The sequence below is a fragment of the Ursus arctos genome, unplaced genomic scaffold, assembly GCF_023065955.2.
Source record: "Ursus arctos isolate Adak ecotype North America unplaced genomic scaffold, UrsArc2.0 scaffold_2, whole genome shotgun sequence".
NCBI lineage: Eukaryota > Metazoa > Chordata > Mammalia > Carnivora > Ursidae > Ursus > Ursus arctos.
The window spans coordinates 9054540-9077540 of NW_026622874.1; the positions used below are offsets into that span (position 1 = coordinate 9054540).

Sequence of the window (23001 nt, forward strand, 5' to 3'; positions counted from 1 at the left end):
TTCCTGAAGATCTCAAGCTGGTCCGTTCACTGGGCACGGCCGTACCCCCGTGTAGAATGGCTCATTCCACAAACCTTACCGGGCGCTTACAGAATGTCTGATACCGTTAGGCACTGGGATGACATAGTGAGTGAGTTCCTGTGTTCAAGGAGTCCAGTGGGGGCAAAAGACAAGTGACTGGACAGTGACCGGGCAGGAGGCAAGGCTGCAGGGGGCAGGGAAGGCACAAGCAAGGGACACTGACTCCCACAGCCTGGCTGTGACCTGGAGGAAGAGTGAGAGTAAGCAAGGCCAATAATGGAGGTGGTGGTGGTCAGAGAGAGGGGAGGGCCCTCTGTACAGAGGGAATGGCATGTGCAAAGTCTCCAGGGCAGGAAGGAGCATCAAGTATGCTTGAGGCTTCAGGTGGTGTCCTTGGGGCTGGGAAGGGGAGAACACGCAGTGCGGAGGGCTATTACTGAATCCTTCCACCTCTTTCTTCAGACCCTTGGATGGTCTGCTTGCCCCAGTAAATAGCACTGCCCATCGTACAATCCAAACTGCAGGGATGCACGGTCGGTGAGCGCGGAGAGTGGCGCAGCCCCCCACCCCCCACCCCAGAGTGGCCGGGGGAGGCTACCCAGGATGCACAAGCCGCCCGTTCTGGTTTTTCTCTGAGACAGGCAAGGGGTTCTTGGGTGTGTGTGCCCCACAGCTCCTGCTGCTCTCGTGAGGGCCACCAGGTGTGGGACAAGCATGGGGTACTCGCCCTACACCAGCCCCGGTTGCACAGTCCCTACACCTAAGAGGCCCAACCTTGGTTCAAGAACCATCTTTCTAGGGGTGCCTGGGTGGCTCAGTAGTTAAGCGTCTGCCTTCGGCTCAGGGCGTGATCCCAGGGTCCTGGGATCGAGCCTCACGTTGGGTTCCTCCGCTGGGAGCCTGCTTCTCCCTCTCCCACTCCCCCTGCTTGTGTTCTCTCTCTTGCTGGCTGTCTCTCTGTGTCTGTCAAATAAATAAATAAAATCTTCAAAAGAAAAAAAGAGAAGAACCATCTTTCCATATCCTGGCGCAGGCCCCAGGGACTGAAGCAGCCGGGGCAGGGAGAGACTGCTGCCTTCAGACCACCGTGCCAAGCAGCCCTCCGCCCCGCTGGCCCAGCAAGCAGGTGCAAGAGAAGGTGAACGCTGCTTCCCCGGAGACTGGCTCTAGGTCAGGGTTGGTGACCTAGAGGTCTCAGAATATCCCTCCCCACGCATGGAAAGCACTCAGCCTGTTTCCCAGGTGGGCCGTGACCAGGGGGCTACAACCTTCAGAGGTGGACAGGCTGCCTGGAGTATAAGAGCCCCGAGAAGTGTCACATCGGGCCAGCGTCACCCTTGGTGTGCATGACTGTAGTCAAGCCTTTGCTCCACCAGCCTTCTCTGGGATCCAAGACAAAAAGGGGAGAGAACAGACCAAGGCAAAGGAGCACATAGAGAAGAGAAGCACAAAGAAGCAAGCTGGGCGTGTCCAAGGCCAGCTTTGCCAGCAGGAATTATTAAGGCAAATCCTTCATTCACTCTGGAGACAGCAGTAGAGATAACAAGAGACCAACCTCCTCCTAGGAGACCAGCCTTATGAAGGAGTGTGGCCGGTTTTTGTCTGTCCCCCTGCCCCATACACCCAGGGCCCTTACCCTCAGCCCCCAGGCTCTCCTCCCACCCCAGCTCACCCTAGGCACCCCCCTCACTGTCCTGATCCTTCTCTAAGGGTTCCCTCCCCAGCCCCCCATCATCAAAACCAGCTGGGACCTCAAATCAGCTCTAGTTCAAATAGCCCCTCCTGCGGGGCTGTGAGGTCTGCGGGGCTCCCGGAGATCTTGGGTTCTGGGTGGGCTCTTCCTACCTCCCAGACTCAAGGCAGCTGCTACCCGGAGATTCCTGGATGGGGCACCGCGCCGCTCCAAAGCCCGCGCCTCCCGCTTCAGACGCCAGGGGGCGCCAGAGGCCGAGGAGACGACCAGTCCCGGCCCCGGAGCGCCTCGGGCCGGCCCCAGGGCCAGGTGGCTTCTCCCTGGAGACCAGCTCTGTGAGCTCCGCCCCGGTCCCCCGGTCCGGAAGCTCTCTGCTCCCTCAGTTTACGGTGAGGTCACCGAGCCCGTGTGGGCGGCCCCGCATAATTAAAGCCCTTCCACCTAAAAATAGCCCAGTAGCAAAGCCATTCGGAAACAAAACTTTCTTTTAAAGATTTTTAGTGGATTTCTTAACAGATAGCACAAAGTGATTTCTCTGTCTCTTTCTTTTCCTCTCTCTCTTTCTCTCTCTCTTGTTTCAAAGCAAAACACTGAGTTCCACAATCTCAGATTAAACTTGTATCTTTGCCCCCCTGGTTAGCTAGTTCCCTGGTTAGGGGGCCGTGGGAGGGGAGGGCGGAAGGGGACACGCACAGGTGAGTGGGGTCTTGCTGCCTTTCCCTCAACCAGCTTGTTGCTAGATGAAAGGGGGAGCTATTTAAGGGAAGCCAGAAGGAGACAGAATCAGCCAGAAAAGGACCAGGTCCAGAGAAGTGAGGGATTCAGCTAGGGGCCAGCCAGGGCAGTGGGAGAGGAGGAAGTACAGAATAGAACCGAGATACAAATGTGCATTTTTTGGCTTATAAAAGCTCTCCAAGGAGCTAACGCAAATAAAAATGAAGAGCCATGCACACAAAGCAATTTGTCACAACATTCTAATGGCTTTAATTGGAACTGGCTGGGTGTTCAGTCAGGGACGGGGGACTCCATCCACTCCCCGAGTGGCAGGAGCTGAAAGGACCCTAAGTGCTAAGACAGCGGCAAGTGCTACCTGGTGAGGAATGAAAAGAGCAAAGTACCAGCCCATTCGGCTACAAATTCACTTACGGACACAAATAAGCACGTGGACACGAGCTGGAAGTCAACATGGACAAGTATAAAACCGGGCGGTACAGGCGGATGTTTTTCTTTTTTAGTTTCTCTCTCTCTCTCTCTCTTTTTTTCCCCCTAATTAGTATTTTTAAGAGGCAAGGCAGCATCACCAAACAGTTATTTGTTTGTTTGTGTTTGGCCCAAGGTTGCTATCGAGGCAGGACGACCAGAGAGCAGGGCTCCATTTCAGCAGCTAACAGCCTTCTGTGTGCTACACACCTCGACCTGAGCGGCCCCCCAGAGAGCAGCCCCTAGACAAATGTCACAGCACCCCAGCTAGGTCGGGAGCACCTACAACACAGCTCTAAAAATGCTAGAAGACGATACTGTGTGATGGCGACAGCTCCGTCCAAGAGATGAGAGGGGGTGTGAATGTTCCTGAAGGTCCAAGACCATCAAGAGGCCCCCCGTGAAAACCCAGAAACAACGAGGCACACACTCACAGGGCAGTGGGGCTTCCCAGACCCCAAGCAAAGACCTCCCACGAGGAAGAGCAGGTTCAGAACCCCATTATCGATGAGTGATGTGTCCAAGCTGCAGGTGTTCTGTGGACAGATGAGGGCGAATGACACATCGAGCGAGGGCTGGCTCAGCTCTGCCCCACCAACCCTCCTCCGTCAGCAAGGATCCAGGAAGGGCAGAACACAAGCTACTGCCGTGGCCAGCTAAAACATCACTGGCAAGCTCACGTCTGCTGTCACCTGACAGAGAGGGTGCTTTGACAAGGTAAGTAAACCTAGAAGAATTTGGGAGTTGTCTTGTACTTCAGGATCAATTACCGGCCAGGAGTGGCAGGCTTGCACAGCGGCGGAGTGCAGGGCTTTGTATCTGGGCCGTCGTGTTCTGAAGGAAGCTTGCACACTTTCTACAGGTGTCTTGAGCCTCCGTGTTCTCTTCTAGTAAATGTGAGTGTTAATACCCACTTTCACAGATGGGTTGCAAAGATTACAAGAGACCATATTCATAAGACTCTTCGATGCCTAGCCCATACCTGGTCCTCTGTAAATGGGAGCTATTGTGACCATGAACTTGGGGCAACTTTCACACAGACCAAGGTCATTGCAAGTGGATGGTCGTTTTCTCTCTAAGATAAATCCCCTCTGTTTTCAGAGCAGGAGAACACAGAGAAACGGGAAATTTGGCTACAGTGTTGAGTGCGGGGTTGTGAAAGAGGTCCTGTGCTTCCCTTCTGCAGACAAAAAAAAAAAAAAAAAAAAAAAAAGGCTCTGCATCTGTCCACAGGAGGCCTGGAATTCTATTAGAGATCCCTTGTTACTGAAGGTCACTAAATCTGAAATCCGTCTTCCTAGACAAGAGGACTTGACAGTTTTAACATGTCATTCCTTTGCAAGTTAATATGTAAGTTGACCATAATTCCAATCAACTTCTATTTTTAACTAAGCCAAGTGGTTTAAGAAATTAACATGGGAGAATAAATGTGCAAAAATAGACAAAACTTTTTTGGAAAAGTTTAGTAAGAGAAGGTATTACACAGTGCCGGGTATTAAAAGCCAACTATTCAAACACTGATAGCTCCAACTAAAAAACAAAACAAAAGAAAACAAAAACAAAAACAAAAAACCCCTATATAGAGGGATAGATGTGTGTGTGTGTGTGTGCGTGTGTGTGTGTGTGTATATATATATCTCAACGCTGAGTATAAACATGCTGTAATCAAAACCATGTAATAGCATAGATGAATAATTAAAGAAAATGAACCCAAAAAGGAGGAAAACAGCAGCCATGTCTGTGTAGGTCTTACTGCAGGACAAAGCGGGCGTCCCCGTGCAAAGATCAGGGTTTCTTTGCTACAGTAAATGATGTAATTGGCTATCTGCTTGCGGGGCCACAGGGGCCCAGAGTGGACAGGCAGAGAGCAGGAGTGAGTGCCAGAAGCAGGGGCTGGGTAGAAAAGGATGGGGGGCACACATGCTACCTGCGTCAGGTATACCTGTCAGTGCACCCCCTAAAAAAAAAGCTGTGGAGGGGATTACGTGAGAGCCGAGAGAGAGAGACACGTGGCCTAGCCAGGCGAGCAGGCCTTTGCCTTTCTCCCTTTTACCCTCCCGCCCCTGCCCCTGACAGTGACCTCAGAGGAGCCACACCATCCCCTCCCAGGGGTGGGAAGAGTCAGATGAAAGAAGGAGGGTGAAGAGACAGACCCAAGCCCTCACTCCCCACCGCTGGTCCCCAAGCTCTGGGTGGGGCCCAAATGGGGGGTGGAAGTGAAGCTTTATAGTGGCCAGATTAACAGTTTGATTTGGACTGCACTGAATTCTTTTTTCACCTAACCAATTAACAAAATTGACAAAAATTAAAAAGACTGATAACATTCAGTACTGGCAAGGAGGTGGGAAACCAGGCATGCTCATAAAATGCTACAGAAATGTAAGTTGCTTTGAGGAAAGTAGCTTATATTTAATGAAGGCATTGTGTTTGACCTAGAAATCCTACTCTTTAAGAATCTATCCAATAGAAATAAAAGCGCCAGAGTGGAAGAATATCTATATATCTGTACATATCAGTACTGTTCACACACAAACTTGGAAACAGCCTGAGAATATCCATCAGTACGAGCACTTGAATAAATCATAGGACAACCACGTGACGGAGTGTAGGCTGCTCGTAGGTGGGTCTGTAGGGATTGATCTGGAGAAAGATGCATCAAACATTACCCATAAAACATTGCCGAGTGATCTTTATCATATGATCTCTTTTTCTTTTTCAAACGAAAGGAAAGAAAGAAAAAGTGTGCGTGTGTGTGTGCGTGCGTGTGTGTGTGCGCACACACGTGCATGTTTGGAAAGGACGTGGAGAAAAGTATGGAGAAATATTACCATTGGCTCCCATGTTGGTGGTAAGGCGGAAGGAGACCATTAATTATTCTGTCTTCAGGGCTACATTGTTTGATTGATACAATGCGTCCAAAAGCCAGGCAGCCGCTCCCCACAATTAAAAAAAAAAATCCCACTAAGAGTATAAATGGAAAAAAATAAAGGAAAAATGATCCATCGTTTTGGTTTAAAGCGTGGCTACCTCTCAGGATGGAGGCCATTCCTTGTGTCAGACCCAGAGGGGCCGTTCACTAAAATGTGCCCGGTAACTGACTCTGAGTCACGTGCCTCCTTTCTCGGGGCCGCATCTACAATCTAAAGATACTGAAGTAGATGGCTGCTCAGATTCTTCCAAAACTATAAGCTCCAATAACAAGGGATCTGTATGAAAAGAATGTCATCTGGGGACGTATTTCAAAGGCCACAGACCCTGATCAGCGGGGTGTGGTTGGGGCCCCGCGGTGGAGAGATGCTGGTATGAAGGGGTTCTACTGCTCAGCTGAATTCGGGACGGGAAAGTCAAGATCAGGCTCTCAGCACCCAAGGAAGGCACAGTGAGAGTCCTTATTTAGGATCTATGATTTCCCCTTTCCTTCTCCCTAATACGTGTGCCGTGAAAAGGAAGAGCACTGGACAGAGACGGGCAGATTTTTCCAGGCTGACCCGGGGGGCCGCTCCAACAGGCCTTCTCCACTGGCCTGGGAACTGTGCCACGGGTGGGCAGCTCAGAATAGTCCTCCCTTAAAAAGGGAGAAGCAGCCCCCTGCCCAGGCAGCGGGATGAGGGGAGGAGTCTGACCTCCTGGTGGGGCACGACTCCCCCTGGCTTTCCCTCACCACGGGGGCTCCACCTCTCCCCGCACCCCTCCCTGCCCTGCCTCCCTCTGCCCCAGGGAGGAGACAGAGACACTCACCGAGGACCAAGAGCCGGACGCGTGACTTAGAGGTTCCCTCCAGGTCCGCCATCAGGGAGACCGAGCACTCATACGTGCCGTTGTCGTCCATGGTCAGCTGGTTTATGGTGATGGAGGCATCTGACTGCTCAGCGTTGCTCGATATGTTGGCACGGTTCTTATAAAGGTCCCCGTAGATGTAGCTTTTCGTCAAAAATTGCCAGATGAGCACCCTTTCCTGGGAGGAAGAAGAAACACCGCTTGGTCTTACCCCAAGTCTTGGCATGGTGCTCGCAGCCTGTGCTAAGTACCCCCATCCACCACTTCTCTCGGCACGTGCGGCTGTAATATGCAGTGCCCATTGGGGATTCCTCTTATAACGTATATGTACTTTGAATAAAAATATTGGAAGACCAGGGCAGGGAGGCCGTTCATGTCACAGGAGCACATATGGATAAAGGGGCTTCCTCGGATCCCCACGCTATCACCTCTGGTCACCTCTGGCCTCTCTCTTACCCATTCGATTTCAGTCCATTGTCTGTCCTCACTCGTTCAGACGAACAATATTTATTGAGCACCTATTACGTGCCACACATCGTGCTAGGCAGCCCTTGGCTTCCAAGCCCCACTTTATCTACTTGACCCTTGCCGTTGGAAGTTATTTATTCATTGATCTACTCGTTGTTTACCAAAAAGAACACGAGACTGGCTAAGATCACTACTTTCTAGCCAAACTGCCTCCGTACAAGTCCCAATTCTGCCCCTTACTAGTTATACGACCTTGAGCAAAATGTGACTCCGTTTCCTTTTCTGCAAAATAGAGATAAAAATAGTGACACCGATTTTATACAATTTTTGTGAGGATTAAAGTATATATGCAAACCCGTTAGGGCCTTGCCTGACATGGTAGTTTTGCTGGAAGTACCTACATTCTGCCAGACATCACCACTGAGCATCTACTAGGAACGTGACGTTCAAAGATGAACAACTCGTGATTTCTGCCCTCAAAGAATAAATATTACGACATCCTGTGATTAGCAATGGGACCTCAGAAGAGAGGCATTGCATCTAGAAAGGGAAGTCTGGGAAGGCTTCCTGGAGGAGCTCCCAGAAGACAATGCCTTGGATCCTGAAGGACAAAGGACAACCGGCCAGGCAAAGGGATAGCGGGTTGGGGCAGAGCACGTTGGAGGAGGACAGATGTATTTGGCATTTTAAGCAAAGGGAGAACATCGAAGAAAGACCTAGGAGTGGGAAGCTATGGGTCAACCCCAAGTGGTTCAGTATAAACGGAGTGAGTATGTGGGGGAAGGGTGGGTGGAAGGTAAGCATGGACAGGTAGCAATAAAGATCATAGCTGCTATTTATTGAGTGTATGCTACATACTGGGTCTATTCTTTGTATGTATTATCTCATTTAATCCTCACAACACCCCCGTGATGGAGGTATTATGATTATATCCATTTTACATATGAGGAAAACAAGGCAGCAAGGGGTTAAGTACTTCTCCCGAGCTTCCGTGGTTAACCAAATGGCAGGGCAGGGATTCGAACCAGACGTTCTGCCTTCGGAGCCTGGACCCTGGCGCGTCGTCATTGTCAGATCGCAGGCACCGTGTATCGGGGACTGAATAGGCTGCATTTTGTCTTGAAAGCACTGGAGAGCCATGTATTTTAGGAAGTTAGCTCTCAACCCAGGGTGGGAAATGACTTAGCAGGAGAAGGAAAGGCAGTTAAGAAATCAGCTTAGCAATTCAGATGAAAAATGCTGGGTCTTCAGATCGGGCTGTGGCAATGCAGACGGGAGGATGAAGTGAATTTGGGGAGTGTGAACAGGGTCAGCCAGTGGCACTGGGGGTCAGGGAGTGGCAGACCTCAACGGTGAGGGTCTTTGGCCTGAATATTCGGGTGCATGGTGACGTCACTTCCAAGAGAAGAAACACCCAGAAGGAGAACATTTTAAGAAAAAAATGATGCATTCTGTTTTATAGGTGATGTGCTGAAGTGTCGATGGGACACCCAGGCGGGGCTCAGCAGGAGCTGGACAGGGCAGCTGAGAGCGCCTGGAGATGAAGGTTTGGGAGTCAGTGACTTAGACGTTAACTGAGCCGTGGGCTAAAGGAAGCCGCCCCAGGTGAATGAGTACGGTATGCCAGGTACCCGAAAGGTCGGGGAGAGGTCAGATAGATCAGAAGAAAACCCGAGATGAGACTGCCGAAAAGCCAAGGGAGGAAGAAGATTCCGAGATGGGAATCTTTTCCAGCAGATCTTTCCCAGCTCAGCTCTTTCCTGAAGGGCTGGCTCTGCCCGGGACTCTTCATGCCCCAGCCGCTCTCCTGATCCCAGCTGCCCCAAGGCTTCCTCCCTGGACACCCCCTCCCCCTTGCCTGGACCTGTTACAAAAATTTCCTGGAGGTCACAGATTTAATCCCTTCCTCTGCGCCCTTGCTTACTCTCAAGGGGATTGCCTCAAATCCTTTTGGAAGTGAGGGATCCATCAGCCGACAGAAGAACTTCAGTGTTTCTCTAAGCGCTTAGAGAAGTGCCTGGTGAGACCCTGCATCTGGTTGGCTGAACACATGTGATGGGGAAAGAGATGTCTTTCAGTTTCTTCAAGCTCAAGACAGCAGCTTCCCTCTCTAGGTTTTACCCTGAGATTCTGGACATAGATAGGACCTGTGCCCATGGCCCATCAGGGTTCCCAGGGCAACAGACAACAGGGTGTATCAGGCAGGCTTTACTCTCCTCTCCCCTTGGGTGTCCTGGGTCACCCCTTCTTTCTTGTCAGGGAAGAAGCTAAATGCTTCCACTCTGGGTATTCCTGGGGGCCCGATGCTTACCTCTGGCAGGCAGGTTTGCACTTTTTTTACTTTTATTTTTAATTAAGTAGCTCCACACCCAGCATGGAGCCCAACACGGGGCCTGAACTCAGGACCCTGAGATCAAGACCAGAGTCGAGATCAAGAGTCCAGTGCTTAACTGACTGAGCCACCCAGGTGCCCCCATGTTTGCCTTTTAAAAGTAGAGCTTACTGGAACTTACTGAACCACAATGGAAAAGACAACTGGTAGCCTAATGGCGGAGAGGGGTACTAGAGACTTCCCTGCCAACTGTATGTAGGCACATGAACAAGATCTGGGATCTGTTTAGGGACCTGTTTTGTGTGACCCCCCAACCCTACATCCATGCTTTCTTTTTCTGAATGTACTTAAAAAAAAAAAAAAAACAACCCGAGGTTGTAGAATTACATAATTCCTTCAACCCTGGGAACTTAAGTAGGATGCCCTCAACTGATTTGAGTCCTTAGGGAGCCAATGTGTTGCCACTTATTTAAATACGGTTCATCTGGAGCCCCAAGAGGGCCAGTGTACCCCTTCTGCTTTCCAGGTGCCTCCTTCCTGAATCGCCAGGAGGGGTGGCCACCTGCGCGGGGAGCCTCGGGTGACTTAATTTAGTTCACCTGAAGTCAGTGGACGAGCTGGGGTTTATTCTTGAAGAGACTCACGGACAGGCATGCTTCCTATAGGTTCACATACTAATTTTTTGGTAAAGATTTATTTATATATTTGAGAGAGAGGGAGAGAGGGGCAGAGGGAGGGGAGAGAGAGAATCTCAAGCATGCTCCCCCCCCAACTCCAATCCTGCCCCCGCCCCCCGTGAGTGTGGAGCCCAACTAGTGGCTCGTTCGACCTCATGACCCTGAGATCATGACCTGAGCCAAAACCAAGAGTTGGGCACTCAACACACTGAGCCACCCAGGCGCCCCTAGTTTCACATACTAATTTGTACAAAAATGCCTTGGTGCAGCTGATGCCGAGTAATTATGAAGATCGTTCCTGAGTATTGTGTGACGGTTACGAAGTTGGAACAGGCAAGTCATGGGTGTGAAAGCTCTAATTGATCGACCTCATTGAATTTTTAGTTGTGCAGCTAAAGTCTCTATTTTCCTATTTGACGACTGCCGAAGTGTTCTGACACCCTATGTGAAACCTGAATTGATGTATGGTGGGGACGTTCGAGATATTTTTGTGATTTTAACTTCCCCTTTTTGTACATGTAATATTAAGCAAATGATGAAACATTGCTCTAATGGTTTAGCAAAGGAAGGAGAACGAAAGACCCTAATTTCTGGGTGGAGAAGTGGATCAAGACTGTTACCAAAAGTTTGTCTGTGTTATCGTACCTGACTTTAAGATCCAAACTTTTTTTTGGCCAAGTTGTGCCTTTCCTCCTAGAATTGTGAGTGGAGCACAATACCAGCCCTCGTTTTTACACTGTGAAGTGGATATTGTTACGGGGATCACACCGGGGCCTTTCTCGCTGGTAAGCAAATCATGCCTCGTGAATATATGATCTACGGAGAAACGCCTACAGTTTTACCTGCTGCTATGGGCTGTCTGTTGGAGAATAAATTTTGAATGTGTTCCTCCTCCCACCCCCAAAAATAAAATAAATAAAAGTAGATGTCACTCAAAGTTATGAATAGATGCACCATTTCTTATCATCAGAGAAATGGGAATGCGATTTAAAAAATGAGATACTTTTTTCACTTACCAAAATGGCAAATATCACACAGTTTGAGAACACTGCGTGTCGGGAAAGTGGGTGTCCTCCTATTGTGCGGAACGTGGAGACTGGCATGACATCTAATGAGAGCTCTTTGATCTTACTTATCAAAATTTTAAATTCACATACCCTGTGACTCAGAGGTTCTCTTTTTAATGACTTATCCCACACGTATGTACTTTATATGCAGTGGATGCTATCTATGCGTGCTGTATACGCCCACAGACCATTCCTGTAGAGACGTCTGTCGCAGCAGTATTTGTAGCAGCAAATACGGGAAATAAATATCCATCACTGGCTCATAACATGGAACATGTTTAAAAAATGAGACAGATCGCTTCCAGGCCTTTTGGCTAAGATCAGGGTAAAAAACGAGATCGATATAAAGGTACTGACACATGGAAGGAGCTCCGTGACGTATTACGAGAAGAAGCCAAGCGCAGAACAGCGTGCGTGTGCTGTCTATGTAAACGTGCATAGTCATGTATGAGCGGATACATATATATGGATGTTTGTGTACGTGCCACCCCAAAACTCGGAAGAGTGGTTCCATTTGATGAGGGAGCAGGAGACTGGGAGTTCAGAGTTTGGTGTAAGTCTTACTGCTTTATCTTCAGTCACATGCCTGTGTTGCTCAGACACACATGCACCCAAGTGAGCACTCAGGCTCTGCCGGGGGGAGCACCTCATGCTTCCCTGTGGAGGCCATTGGGTAGCCTCTGTGAAATCATAAAAGCACGTAGCCTTTCTGGGAGCGTATTCTAGAGGCATACCGGTCCACACGCAAAATGACATATGTCAATGGTTATTCTTGGTAATTGGAAGATCGGGAATAAGCAAGTGCCGATCGTTATGGGGCTGGTTAAATTTTAACAGTGTATCCTCGCGATGGACTCCCGTGAAGCCCTTCCAGAAGGAGGGAGCCTCTATCAGCTGATACAGAGAGCTCTTCCAAAACTATATTAAACGAAAAACTCAAGGGGCAGAACAGTGCCTAAAATGCGCTACCTTTTGTGTAAAAAGAGGGGGAAGTAGGAATGCGCACACACATACACACAAAACATATTAACATTTTCTTGAATTTGCATAAAGAATCAATGGGAGGATACACAAGAAACTACGCTGGTTCTCTTAGCCTAGAGTAATATTCAACTAGGTAATAACCGCAGCAGAGATACAACCCATCAGACAGACGCTGGGCCCAAACAACCCGTCCCAGTGAAAATCGGCCTTGCCTGCAGGTGGGGAGTGTAGGGGGTGGGGGGGCGGAGGTGGAGAGGAACAGGGGGACCAGCGTGGACAGGAGGGGCAAGGACGGGAAAGAGACTTCACGGTGTTCGCTTTTGATGATGTTTCACTTTTGGAACCATGGGACTGTATTACCCATTTCAAAATAAAAATAAAAAATAAAATAAAATGTCTTCTATATTCCCCAAAGGAACCTAAACAGGAAAAAAAACCCCAAAACACTATAAAATAAGATCTGGCCTCAAGGAGAGCTCTGTGCTAATCAAAAGAAATGACTGTCTCAAATGATACAGTTTAGGTGATTTGAGACTGACCGGCAGGAGGATATTTTAGGGAATGTCACTTTTTCTAAAGTAAGTGGCATAACGTGCCCCTTGCTGGGTCACTCACTACTCTCGCCCCACCCAGTCCAGCTTGGGTGCTAGTGTTTATTCTAACATTTACTGAAAGACTTGCAGTGCTTGTCCTCTAAGAGGTCATGGCCAGGCCGGATTCATTCCCATGATACCCTCAACTTTTTTAAGGATCCTTACCGTGTGAGTCCTTAGAAGCTTGTCCCATTGGATAAATCCATTTCGGTCGGAGGCAGAAGTGTGGTAGGTGCATGGAAGGGTAACGCTCTTTCCCCGGGCAGCCCGAAGAACGTCCTGCGGGGTTTCCACAGAGATGGCATTGACAGTCACCCAGACTGGAACGGAAGTGGGAGGTGGGAAGAAGTCAATGCCATAGCATAGCCACTCGTTGCCCATAGGACCTGTGAGGGAATGCCCAGGGACCTTCTCCTGCAACCACAGCTGGACACACTACAACTGTGATCTCAGCCATGGCACACCCGCTGTTCTCCAAGACCGAGGCGAAGACAGTCGTGTGCCCTGGTCCACCCTATACCCACCCCGCAGCATCACAAGAAGTTAAATGCATCGTCTGGTAGCTAACAGCCCAGCTTTGAGCCCCAGCCCCACCTCTTACCAGCTGCGTGAACCTCTCTCATCCATAAAATAGGAACACGAATACTTCCCAGAGTTGCTGGGAGAACTTCATGGGATAATATGTCTAAATACTTTTTTAGTCCCTGTCACATAGAAAGCTCTCGATAAATATTCCTCCCATCTTTTTTTGTCATGATGATGACGTAGTCAATCATTTAACAAATTTTCACGGAGCACTTCAATGTGGTAAGGCGTTTTATAAATAAGATGAAAGCAAGCTAAAGAGATAGAGGGTATTCCCAGGTGAGTTTATTCCACATAAGTCTGTCATGAGAACTTTCTAGGCAGGAGTAAGTGTGGTCCATGTGAGGAACAGCAAGGAAGCCGTGCGGTAGGAGGGGAGGGAGGAGGCGAGATGAGGCAGGGAGGTGGAGAAGTCTCAGGTCACATTGGGCCTTGTAGCCCATATGTAGGACTTCATATTTTTCTTTGGAGGAGGCGGGAAGCCCTTGGAGGGATTTAAGCCAAGATAATAGAGTTGACATATGTTTTTAAAGGCTCATCGTGGCTGAAGTGGAGTGAAAGGAAAGAGGAGATTGGGGAACAGAGTGGAAGCAGGGCAACGAATCAAGAGTCTATTCCAATTATACCGGTGAGTGCTAACTGGCTTGGGCACAGGTCCGGGCAGTGGAGGAAGAGAGAAGTGATCCAAATTGGAATGTGTGTAGAAAGTAGAGCCAACGGGATTTGACTGCAGATTAGATCTGACATATTAGAGGGAAAGAGGGGGCAAGGATAGGTACGGGATTTGGCCAAAACAACTGGAAGGATGGAATGGTCATTTATGGAGTTGATGAAGACTGGGGGGGTTCAGGTTTCAGGGGAAAGATCTGGAATTTGTTTGTGGACATGTGAAGTTCGAGATGCGTATTAGACACCCGATAGAGGTGTTGAGGGGACAGTGGCCTGGGGAGGTCACTGAAGGCCAGAGGATGTGGCGGAAGACAGAGAAGCACACAAAGATGGGGAAGGTAAGTGGGATGGAGCCCTGGGGCACTCTAGTGCTTCGTGGTGGAAAAATGAGGAGAAACCAGCAAAGAGGAAGGAAAACTGGTCAGGGGGTTAGGAAGAGAGTCCCGAAACTTGTTCCCCAAAATCCCAGCAGTTAAAGTATTTCCTGAAAGCAGAGGGGATCAGCTACTCCAGTGCTGCTGGTCTGCTGGACCACAGAGCTGGGAGCTGAGAGGAGACGACTGGATGTGGTGGACGACGCGGAGGGGTAAGGGGACCTTGGCATGAGCAGAGTCCACGGAGTGGCAAGGACAGAGCTCAGGAAGAGGGGTTCAAGAGCAGGTGGGATGAGAAGAAGAGGGCAGCTTTTGCCAAAAAGGAGAGAGAGAAAAAGGGACATGGGGGGTTACAAAGGAGTCTGTGGGGTCAAGAGAGGTTTGTGCCTTTAAAAAATATATATATATGTTTGATGATTTAAAAAATATTTTGGACACCGTGGCCCTTGTTTTCTCTCTTATAGGATCTTTGCCTCTCTACTCAGTGGGGTGTGACAAAAGTACCAGATGGGACATCTCATCTGTGATTAGAAAAGTAGGAAGTAGAGAAGTTCATTTCTAGAACCTTCCAACGACCTCCTTTTCCACTTCCTCATGTGGGTCTACACTGGGGATCTCCTTTCTAATGGTTCAGAACCCACCCTGTCCGGAGGAGTCACAGCTCTCCCTGAAAGCTGTGTGCCTCGGGCTCCAGAAGGATTCTTTCTCATCCTCATTCTCCTGCTCTCCTTCTCAAGGCTGAGCCCTTCTATTCATGAAGAGCATTCATCTGATGCTCAGCTAATTCCCCAGGAGGGGTTACAAAGGAATCGTTCAGGGTGGTGTTAACCTCCCTAAGGATAGACGAAGGGGGAGAGTGAGTGCTTTTCACCTCCAGGAAGAAATCAAAATCTCCCGGCACCATAGTAGTTCGCTGAGGAAGAAGTTTCGAGCGCATTCCCTGTCCTAGAGGAAATGTCCAGACTCTTCCCAGCAGAATCAGTACCTACTACTCACAAATGCCTGCCCCCTAGGACCTGTGTCTCCTGCAGCTTCGTTACACAATACACCAGAGTGGCCAAGGACACGAATGCAGGAGCCAAACTGCCCAGGCTGGAAGCCTCTTCCTTAACTTTTTCTGTGGGACCTTGGCCAACTTAATTAACTTTTCTGTGCCCCAGTTTTCTCAACTATAAAATGAGGGTAACATGATTACCTAGCAATAGTGTCGTGAGGGTTGAACGACTTACCATATTTAGAGGGCATGCATGTCTCTAGCCTGGCACGCAAGCACGAGCCAGACCAACGTTCTCTATTGTCACATCTTTCTCTGCTACTCTGTTTTCTCCATCTCCGTGTCCCCCAGGGCTCACCCAAGTGCCTGACGTCGGAGGTGCTCAAGTTAAGTGCTCTTTGACCGCAAATAAACGAGTTACAGAGCATTTAAGCCTAAAAGACGGGTGGGATTCACAGAGAAACTTGTTGGAGAACCTATCTTACAGATTGCTAGAAAATGCCCCCCAAAATCAAATAAAGGCTCAAAAGAGCCCCTAGAGGGGGCAAGGCGAGTCTGCAAGATGCCCCAGAAGGAAATGAGAGAGGCCGTTGAAATTCCCTTGAAGGGTGTGGCGTGGAGACCCAGCCTGAAGCCTTGACGACTGCTTGTAAATAATTAAGGTTTGTTAAGAAGATAATAAACCGTCTCTGGAGAGCTAACCAGAGAGTAATACATCCAAGGAGGATAATGAAATGCTTGATGGAAGCGGCTGCTCGAGGCCTACGCAGCACATTATGGGCAGCACATTATGGGAACCCTCGGGAACCTGGCCATCAGGCCCCCACTTAGGCAAATGCATTTGCTCGGAGAAACCGCATTCCTAGCGAGGAAGTGCCGGAGGCCAGAGGTGTCCCAGCCTGCCCGAGGCCCTGGCCGGGGAGGGGCAGTTCCCACAGGGCGAGTGGGATCGTCCTGCCTCCGCCCGCAGCGGTGCAGGCCTGGGTGGTTAGAACTCAGTGTTTGCCGAACTGCTCAACACGCATGTTTCGGAATCTGTAAATTCCGATCAATTCAATGGATTTTTCCTAAGGTCCTAGTCCTGGGTCCCCCTCGCAAGGCACTGGGAAAATGAGCAGAGGCGGGTTCACGGGCCCCCTCCTCTGGAAACCGCCAGGACCATCCGGGCCCAGCCAGGCCCAGCTCGCAGGCTTCTCGGAACTTCTTGGAGCTTCTATGGTGCAAGCTAGGCCTCCTCTCCTCTCGGCACACGGTATGCCCCTTCTCACAGGGTCTGTGTCTCACGTTTTGCTTGTGTCTACTCTTTGCCAGTTCCCACCTCAAGGTTTCTGCAGAGCTGGGTGCTAATAAGACCTTGTGGGTTCAGTGGCCTGGGGCACAGTCCCTGCCCAGGAAGCAGTTAAAGGTCACGGCCAGTCAGCAGCCTCATGGAGCCTAATTAAGTGTGAAATGCAAGGGTTAAGGAAGGGGAGTGGAGGAGGAGAGAGGGGAGGGGCTGTGTCACCACCCAGAAGGAGGACGGTGAGAGAAAGGCTTATTGAGGAGGTAAGGACTTGAAATTGTCCCCAAGGGAGTCAGTTTGTTCAGGACGTTGAACTTGTGTAAGAAAATAAAGCAAGATGCAAAACTGTATATACAACAGTATCCCATTTCCACATAATCACAGAAAGAGAGCAAATTCTAGAAGGAAATACACCAAAATACAGTATTAATAACAGTTATCTCTAGATTCTGGGATCATGGGTAAATTCCGGATTTCTTGTCTGTATATTTTTATTTTCCAAATGTTCTGTAGTAAACATGCATTGCTCTTGTAATCACAAAGCCATGTTACAGCTTTATAAATCAAGCTGGGATGGAGGAAGTAGGACAAATAGCCAGGCTATTTTGCCAAGGAGCTCACCTAAACCCAGGGAAATGAAAAAGCTGAAGTGAGAGGGCCTTGAGAAAGTTTCTTTATCTTCCTCTGGGTTGGAAGATGGGGAGACTTATGCAGGCTTGTAGGTTATAGGAAAGGAGCTCCGAGAAAGGAAGACACTGAAAATAGAAGAGAAACCAGTTGGAGGAAGACTCCAGCCTGGGAGAGAAGGGGAGTGGGGGGAGGGCTCGGGTCCTAGGGGAGGATAGACCGGTTTTGCTCGCAGCAAGTGTAACCTGTTGCCACGTGTGCGGAGAGGCAAGTCCCTAAGTGGGAGCATCTGTCCGTCACTGTGTTCTGCCCACGCAGAACAGGTGCTTATGGCAGCCCTGACTCACCAGGGCAGAAAACGAGGAAGCAGCCCAGAGGTCACTGGGTGGCAGAGGGGAGGAAGGGACCTCAGGAAGGAGGCGGGTTCCAAGTGTGACAGCCGCTGGCTGCTCGCTGCTCAGGGCAGAGGGCTGCTCCAGGGACAGGGTGATCTGGGAACAGACAAGCCGAGCCTCCTCTCGAGGCAGAGAGGAGACAGGGTAAAACCTGAGCCCTGCCAGCATGGAGTAGTTAGCGGGACAGCTCTCTTTACTAACCCCCAAGTCAAATATGTCTTCCACCAACTTTCTCAGTAATGAAGTTCCCATTGAAGCTGCTGCTCAAATGAAAATCTGGGAGGGGGGAGGGGAGGAAGGGAGGGAAGACACACTGAGTGACTCCCTTTCCCTTGCAGGACTAACCCATTTCCCTAATTAGTCCCTCTTATCCATCAAACCCTCCAAAGGGATTCAGAATGGGTAACTTTTGATAGAAGCCTATGAGATTAGAAAGTTGAGGCTTGGAGAGAAGCTGGAACTGCCTAGAGAAAGAGGGAAAGGGAGAAAGGCAGGAGAGGAGACACTAAAAGCAAACCAGCTTCCTGCCTAGTGAGGTTCTGAAGGGTAGGTTCTCGTTCATTCATACGCATAAAGCACATGGCTGCTGGGCACCCGTGTTGCAGGCACTGTGCTGGACTCGGGGGAGAAAGTGACAAGCAGAGACGGACACCGTGCCTGTTGTCATAGCACTCGGTTGTCTGGGTGAATCAAACTGTAATGAATAATCCCAGAGAAAAATGTAAGACCACCATGGAAACAAGTGTTACGCGTTCGATGACAGGATAAAGCAAGATTTGGGGCTGAGAAGGGGTTGTCCTAAGGAAGGGACTGTCGAGCTGACATTGGAAGATGAGCAGGAGTGAACCATGTGAAATTTGGAAAAGAGGTGGGTGGAGGGAGAAGAGCACTGTGCAGAGGTCTGGGCATGGAGAAGGTGGGGCACGTTCCAGAAAGTCGAAGAAGCCAGTCTGTAGCGAGGCACCAAGGAGATGGCGCTGCATGGAGCAAAGACGAACTGTCCCTGCCAAGCCCCGTACGAATTGTAGATTTGTGAGCAAAATAAATTATTTGATCATTTTTTTCAGGGTAGTTTATCACATCGCACTAGAACCACTGTAACAGATGACTGCTGGTTTCTGGCTTTCATTCTCGGGTGGATGGGGCTCGTTCACGATGCAGAGAGCACGAAAAAGCCCAGGTGGGGGGAAAAGATGATGAGGTTGCTTTTCAGCTTGTGAATTTGCAGTGCTTCTGGGCCATTTAAGTTTAGAGGTCACGGGACGCCTGGGTGGCTCAGTCGGTTAAGCCTTCGGCTCAGGTCATGATCTCAGGGTCCTAGGATCGAGCCCCGCATCAGGATCCTTGCTCAGTGGGGAGCCTGCTTCTCCCTCTGCTTGTGCTCTCTCTCTCTCTGACAAATAAATAAAATCTTTTTTTTTTTTTTAAGTTGAGAGGTCACGTGGGCTGGGCTGTTGGATCTGTGGGTGTGTAGCTCAGGACGGAGGTTGGGTTTGAAGACGGATGTTGTGAGACCATTGGAAACGGGTGTCACCTAAAGATGTGAATGTGGACCTAGTGAAAATAGAAGTGGGTTTGGTGTGAGGACCTCTGACATTTCCTAGTGGGCAGAGGAGAATGAAGCTGCAAAGAAGGCTTGAAAGGAAGAGGAGAACCAGGAGAGGGTGTGTCACCAGACAGGACAGAATAGTTTCAGGAAGGAGGGAGGGAGGGGTTAGCGGGGTCAAGCGCTCCCAGGAATACAAGCCCAGGCTGAGCCAGGCACACTTTCCCCCAGGCCTCCCAGGGACCAGCATCACAGCAAGCAGTATGGCTGGGTCACCCAGAAGCCTGGGGATGGGACTGGGGGACAAAGGCAGGATGAGGGTCACACCTGCGCCCACAAACCAGTTCCTCCCTGGAGCCTTGTTTCTTAAACAGTGGTCCCTAAGTCAGCGTCATCACTTGGAGCTTGTTAGAAAAGCAGACTCTCGGGCCCTGCCCTACTGAATCCGTCTGCATCTTACCAAGGTCCCCGGGTGACTTCCCTACACACAGACGTGTGAGAATGCATGCACTTGGCGCCCTCAGTTGTCCCCCAATCCGGCGCTGGACAGTAACTCGGGAAGCCACTAGATGGCGCAAAACTGAGGGGAACAGAGGTGACTGTTGATTGCACCTGCTTTCCTTCGAGTTTCAGCATCTAACTCTAAACGTGCACGTCAGAATCACCTGGGTAACTTTGTCAAAATCGGAGAGAAACCCAGATGCTGCCCCCCATTATTCTGATTCAGAAGGTCGGGGGGTGGGGGGCTGGGCATCTGTTTTTTTTACTACCCAGGTGATTCTGATGGGCAGCCAGGGAGCCCCTGCCCTAAACCATCACTCCTCCCCATTTGCACACATACTTCTCTTAGGCTGACCATTCACGAGGCTGTGGCTGGGACTGGGGCATTTTCATCCTGATTGCATCTCCCGAAAGCAGATGGTAATTCCCCAGGCACGTGAGCCCTCCCTGGGAGCACTGGCTTCTGACTTTTGCTCAGACACCAGCAGCAGGTGGTGCCCGGGCCCCAGGGGGAAGCCAGGCGCTGGGGACTGGAGTGGCAACGGGGCTCATACTCAGGGAACGGATGAAAGGCTGGACACCCTTGCAGCCTCACACCACGCTGGCTCTGGCCTGAATACCACTGTCTCAGAGTCAAGGTTAACTGGGCACAAGGCCACTCTCTCATCTAATTCTCATCAGATGCACATGTCTGAGGCTGAGCCCTGTAAACCTCAGAGCCTGGGCCGGGTCACTGCACGGGGAATGGATGTGCAGGTCACGCTGAGCTCAAATATGCCACATGTTGGCAGGGGGGACCACAGGGAGCTCCCCAAGCCCGTGTGACCAACAGGAACATGGCACTTCAGAGCTGACAAGTATTAAGTCTTTTCAGGAAAATTATCCTGCTGGGACTGTGGCTCTAGCCAAGACCCTGGGAAGGAGTCTACAGTGACCTGTCAGCCTCAGTTCCGGAAGCTGGATGCCTAGATCCCAGGAAAGACCCTCCCGCCCCTCCAATGGATCAAGCATCCACGGATTTATTGAAATATCTTTAGATGGGGGAGAACAAATGTATTTTCTCATCTAGTATATTTTGGGATTATAGATTCCTTTATTTCTCCGTGTAAAGCATGCCTTCCTCTGTTTTTCTAATTTAACCTTCAAAAAGGTCTCCTCTAGTTCTGGGAAAGTGGGACTTTTTTTGTTTGTGTCTTTTATCAAGTCTTCAAAGATTTTTTTAGTGACTCCAGGCAGAGCTGCTTACGGACTGTTTTTCCTCCGGTGGGTTCCTCTTTGTGCCACTACTGCCATCACATCGAGTCTCATGGAATCTAGTGGCTGGAAAACTTCCCGGGAGGGAAGAGCCTCAGTTCTGTGCACAAGTTGGGGTGTTTTCTCTAGCAGCCTTTGGGGGGTGCTGATAACTCAGGGCTCCCCCACAGTGACTCGACCACATCCCAGCACTCGGGCGACTGATCACCAAAGTCTACTAATTCTCTGTAACTTACACTTGCCCACACGAATAATATCAATAATAATAATAATAATAATAATAATAATAATAATAATAATGGGTATTTATGGAAAGCTTATTATGTGCCAGGCACTCTTCCAAGCTCTTTACATTTACAAACCCATTTACCATCCCTAACAACCCTGCGGGAGGCACACTGCATTTTTACACGTTATAGATGACCGTCCCCATGTCACAGAGTGGGCAACTGAGGTTTATGAAGCTGAACTAATTTGCCCCAGGCTAAAGTCAGTACAGGAAGAAGGCTGCCGCTCTCAATGCCTGTGATAGGAGAGGGTGGGAACGTCTGCTCCTGGAGGGTGAAGTGTTCGTCACTGACAGTGTTTAGAATCGTCAGGCTGATTTTCAGTTGGTTTTAGTATTGTTTTTAGATTTTCGAATGTGCTGCCTCCTATTTGGGTCCCTTCCATATGTGACATCTTCTGCTTGCCCGAAGTCTGTCGGCTGGGTGCTGGTCCGCCCAGCCCAAACTCTAGGTTATGGCTATGCAGGTTCAGATGGAGAAAGGAAGAAGGGCAAAGGCCAATAGGTCCTCTGGAACCCAGCTCAAGCTCCACCTCCTTCAGGAAGCCCTCCCTCATTTCTCTACTCCTCCCTATGCTGTGCTTTCTGGAGACAAGGTGAGGAGGGCCGCCCAGTTGCTCTTAGGTTTGACCTTGAACACCTTCACTGCTCACTTGCACAGGGCAATGGCTGTTTTGTCTCCAGATATTTCCATTTGGCAAATTGTCCATGTGCCCCCGAGCTGGCCACTGACCCGGCCACCAACCCAGGCTTCCCCTGCCCCATGGCTCCAGCCCCTGCGCCTTAGTGTAAGATATGGAGGCAGAGGTGGTGCGCTGGTGAATCAGGACTGGGCAGTCTGGGAGGGTGGGGGGAAGGGGATGGGGGCAGAAAACGCAGTTGAGTCTGAACACAGGCCCCAGAACTGGTTCCACTGGAGTTCACCCCCGGGGTCATGTGACTTCTCAAAGGAAAAGGGAAAACGTACTGCTCCGGGCAATTCAAGAGTTAAGGCCCCTTTTTTTCATTCTAAGCTGGGAGAGCGTTTTGTTTTAGAGTTTTTTCCCAGGCCAAAAATGCGCTGGTTGCAGCCAGACTGCAAATGCAAGGATGTGTCCTGGGGGTGGGCGGGGGGAGCGGTGGAGGCCTCCTGGGCAAGACTTCCAGCTCCGAAGGAAAGGGTAAGAGTGTCCCGGGCCTTGTCCGGGGAGGATGGTCGTTTCCTCGCAGCCTCCCTCCCTCGGGACCTGAAGTATCCTTACTGTCTGGATCTGATGGCTGAGACAGGTGCCCCCGGGGCTGCAGTCATTCCACAGTCCTCACTCCTGGGACACCTGCTGTACAAACTATGTGCTCAGTAAAGAGGTTTGGAGGAGGGAATGAACCAACCAGGCCCTCTAGCCTGACCCTGAGGGCATCTCTGCCCCCAGTCACTTGGGTCTCGTGGTGGGGCTGAGCCAGGCTGAGCTGATGGACCTTTCCAGGTCTGCCTCTAAGCCTGGACCCAGCCCTTCCCCAGCACCTCCGCCTAAAGGCTCAAAGGTCAGGTTTTGAGCGAGGGGAGCAGTGGGGCCGGCTGGGCAGGCAGGCCCGCTGGTCCTGGCACTTGCTGTAGGCGCTGAAAATCGAGCTCTAAATCAGAGCCTCCTTGACCCCACTTCCCAGGCCTTGGGGCTCCTAAGTTTCCTGGTAAAACT

The 23001-nt window shown here is 50.2% G+C and overlaps 1 protein-coding gene across 1 annotated transcript in view; it reads right to left on the reverse strand.

Annotated features, from left to right (window-relative positions):
* GPA33 (glycoprotein A33) overlaps nt 1-23001 on the reverse strand; it is a 36949-nt gene that overhangs the window by 12896 nt on the left and 1052 nt on the right. Inside the window, exons 2-3 of the mRNA XM_026509462.4 lie at nt 12978-13132; nt 6653-6869 (exon numbers count right to left, since the gene is read on the reverse strand). Coding sequence (XP_026365247.4) covers nt 6653-6869; nt 12978-13132 — 372 coding nt within the window. The remainder of the gene's footprint in view (nt 1-6652; nt 6870-12977; nt 13133-23001) is intronic.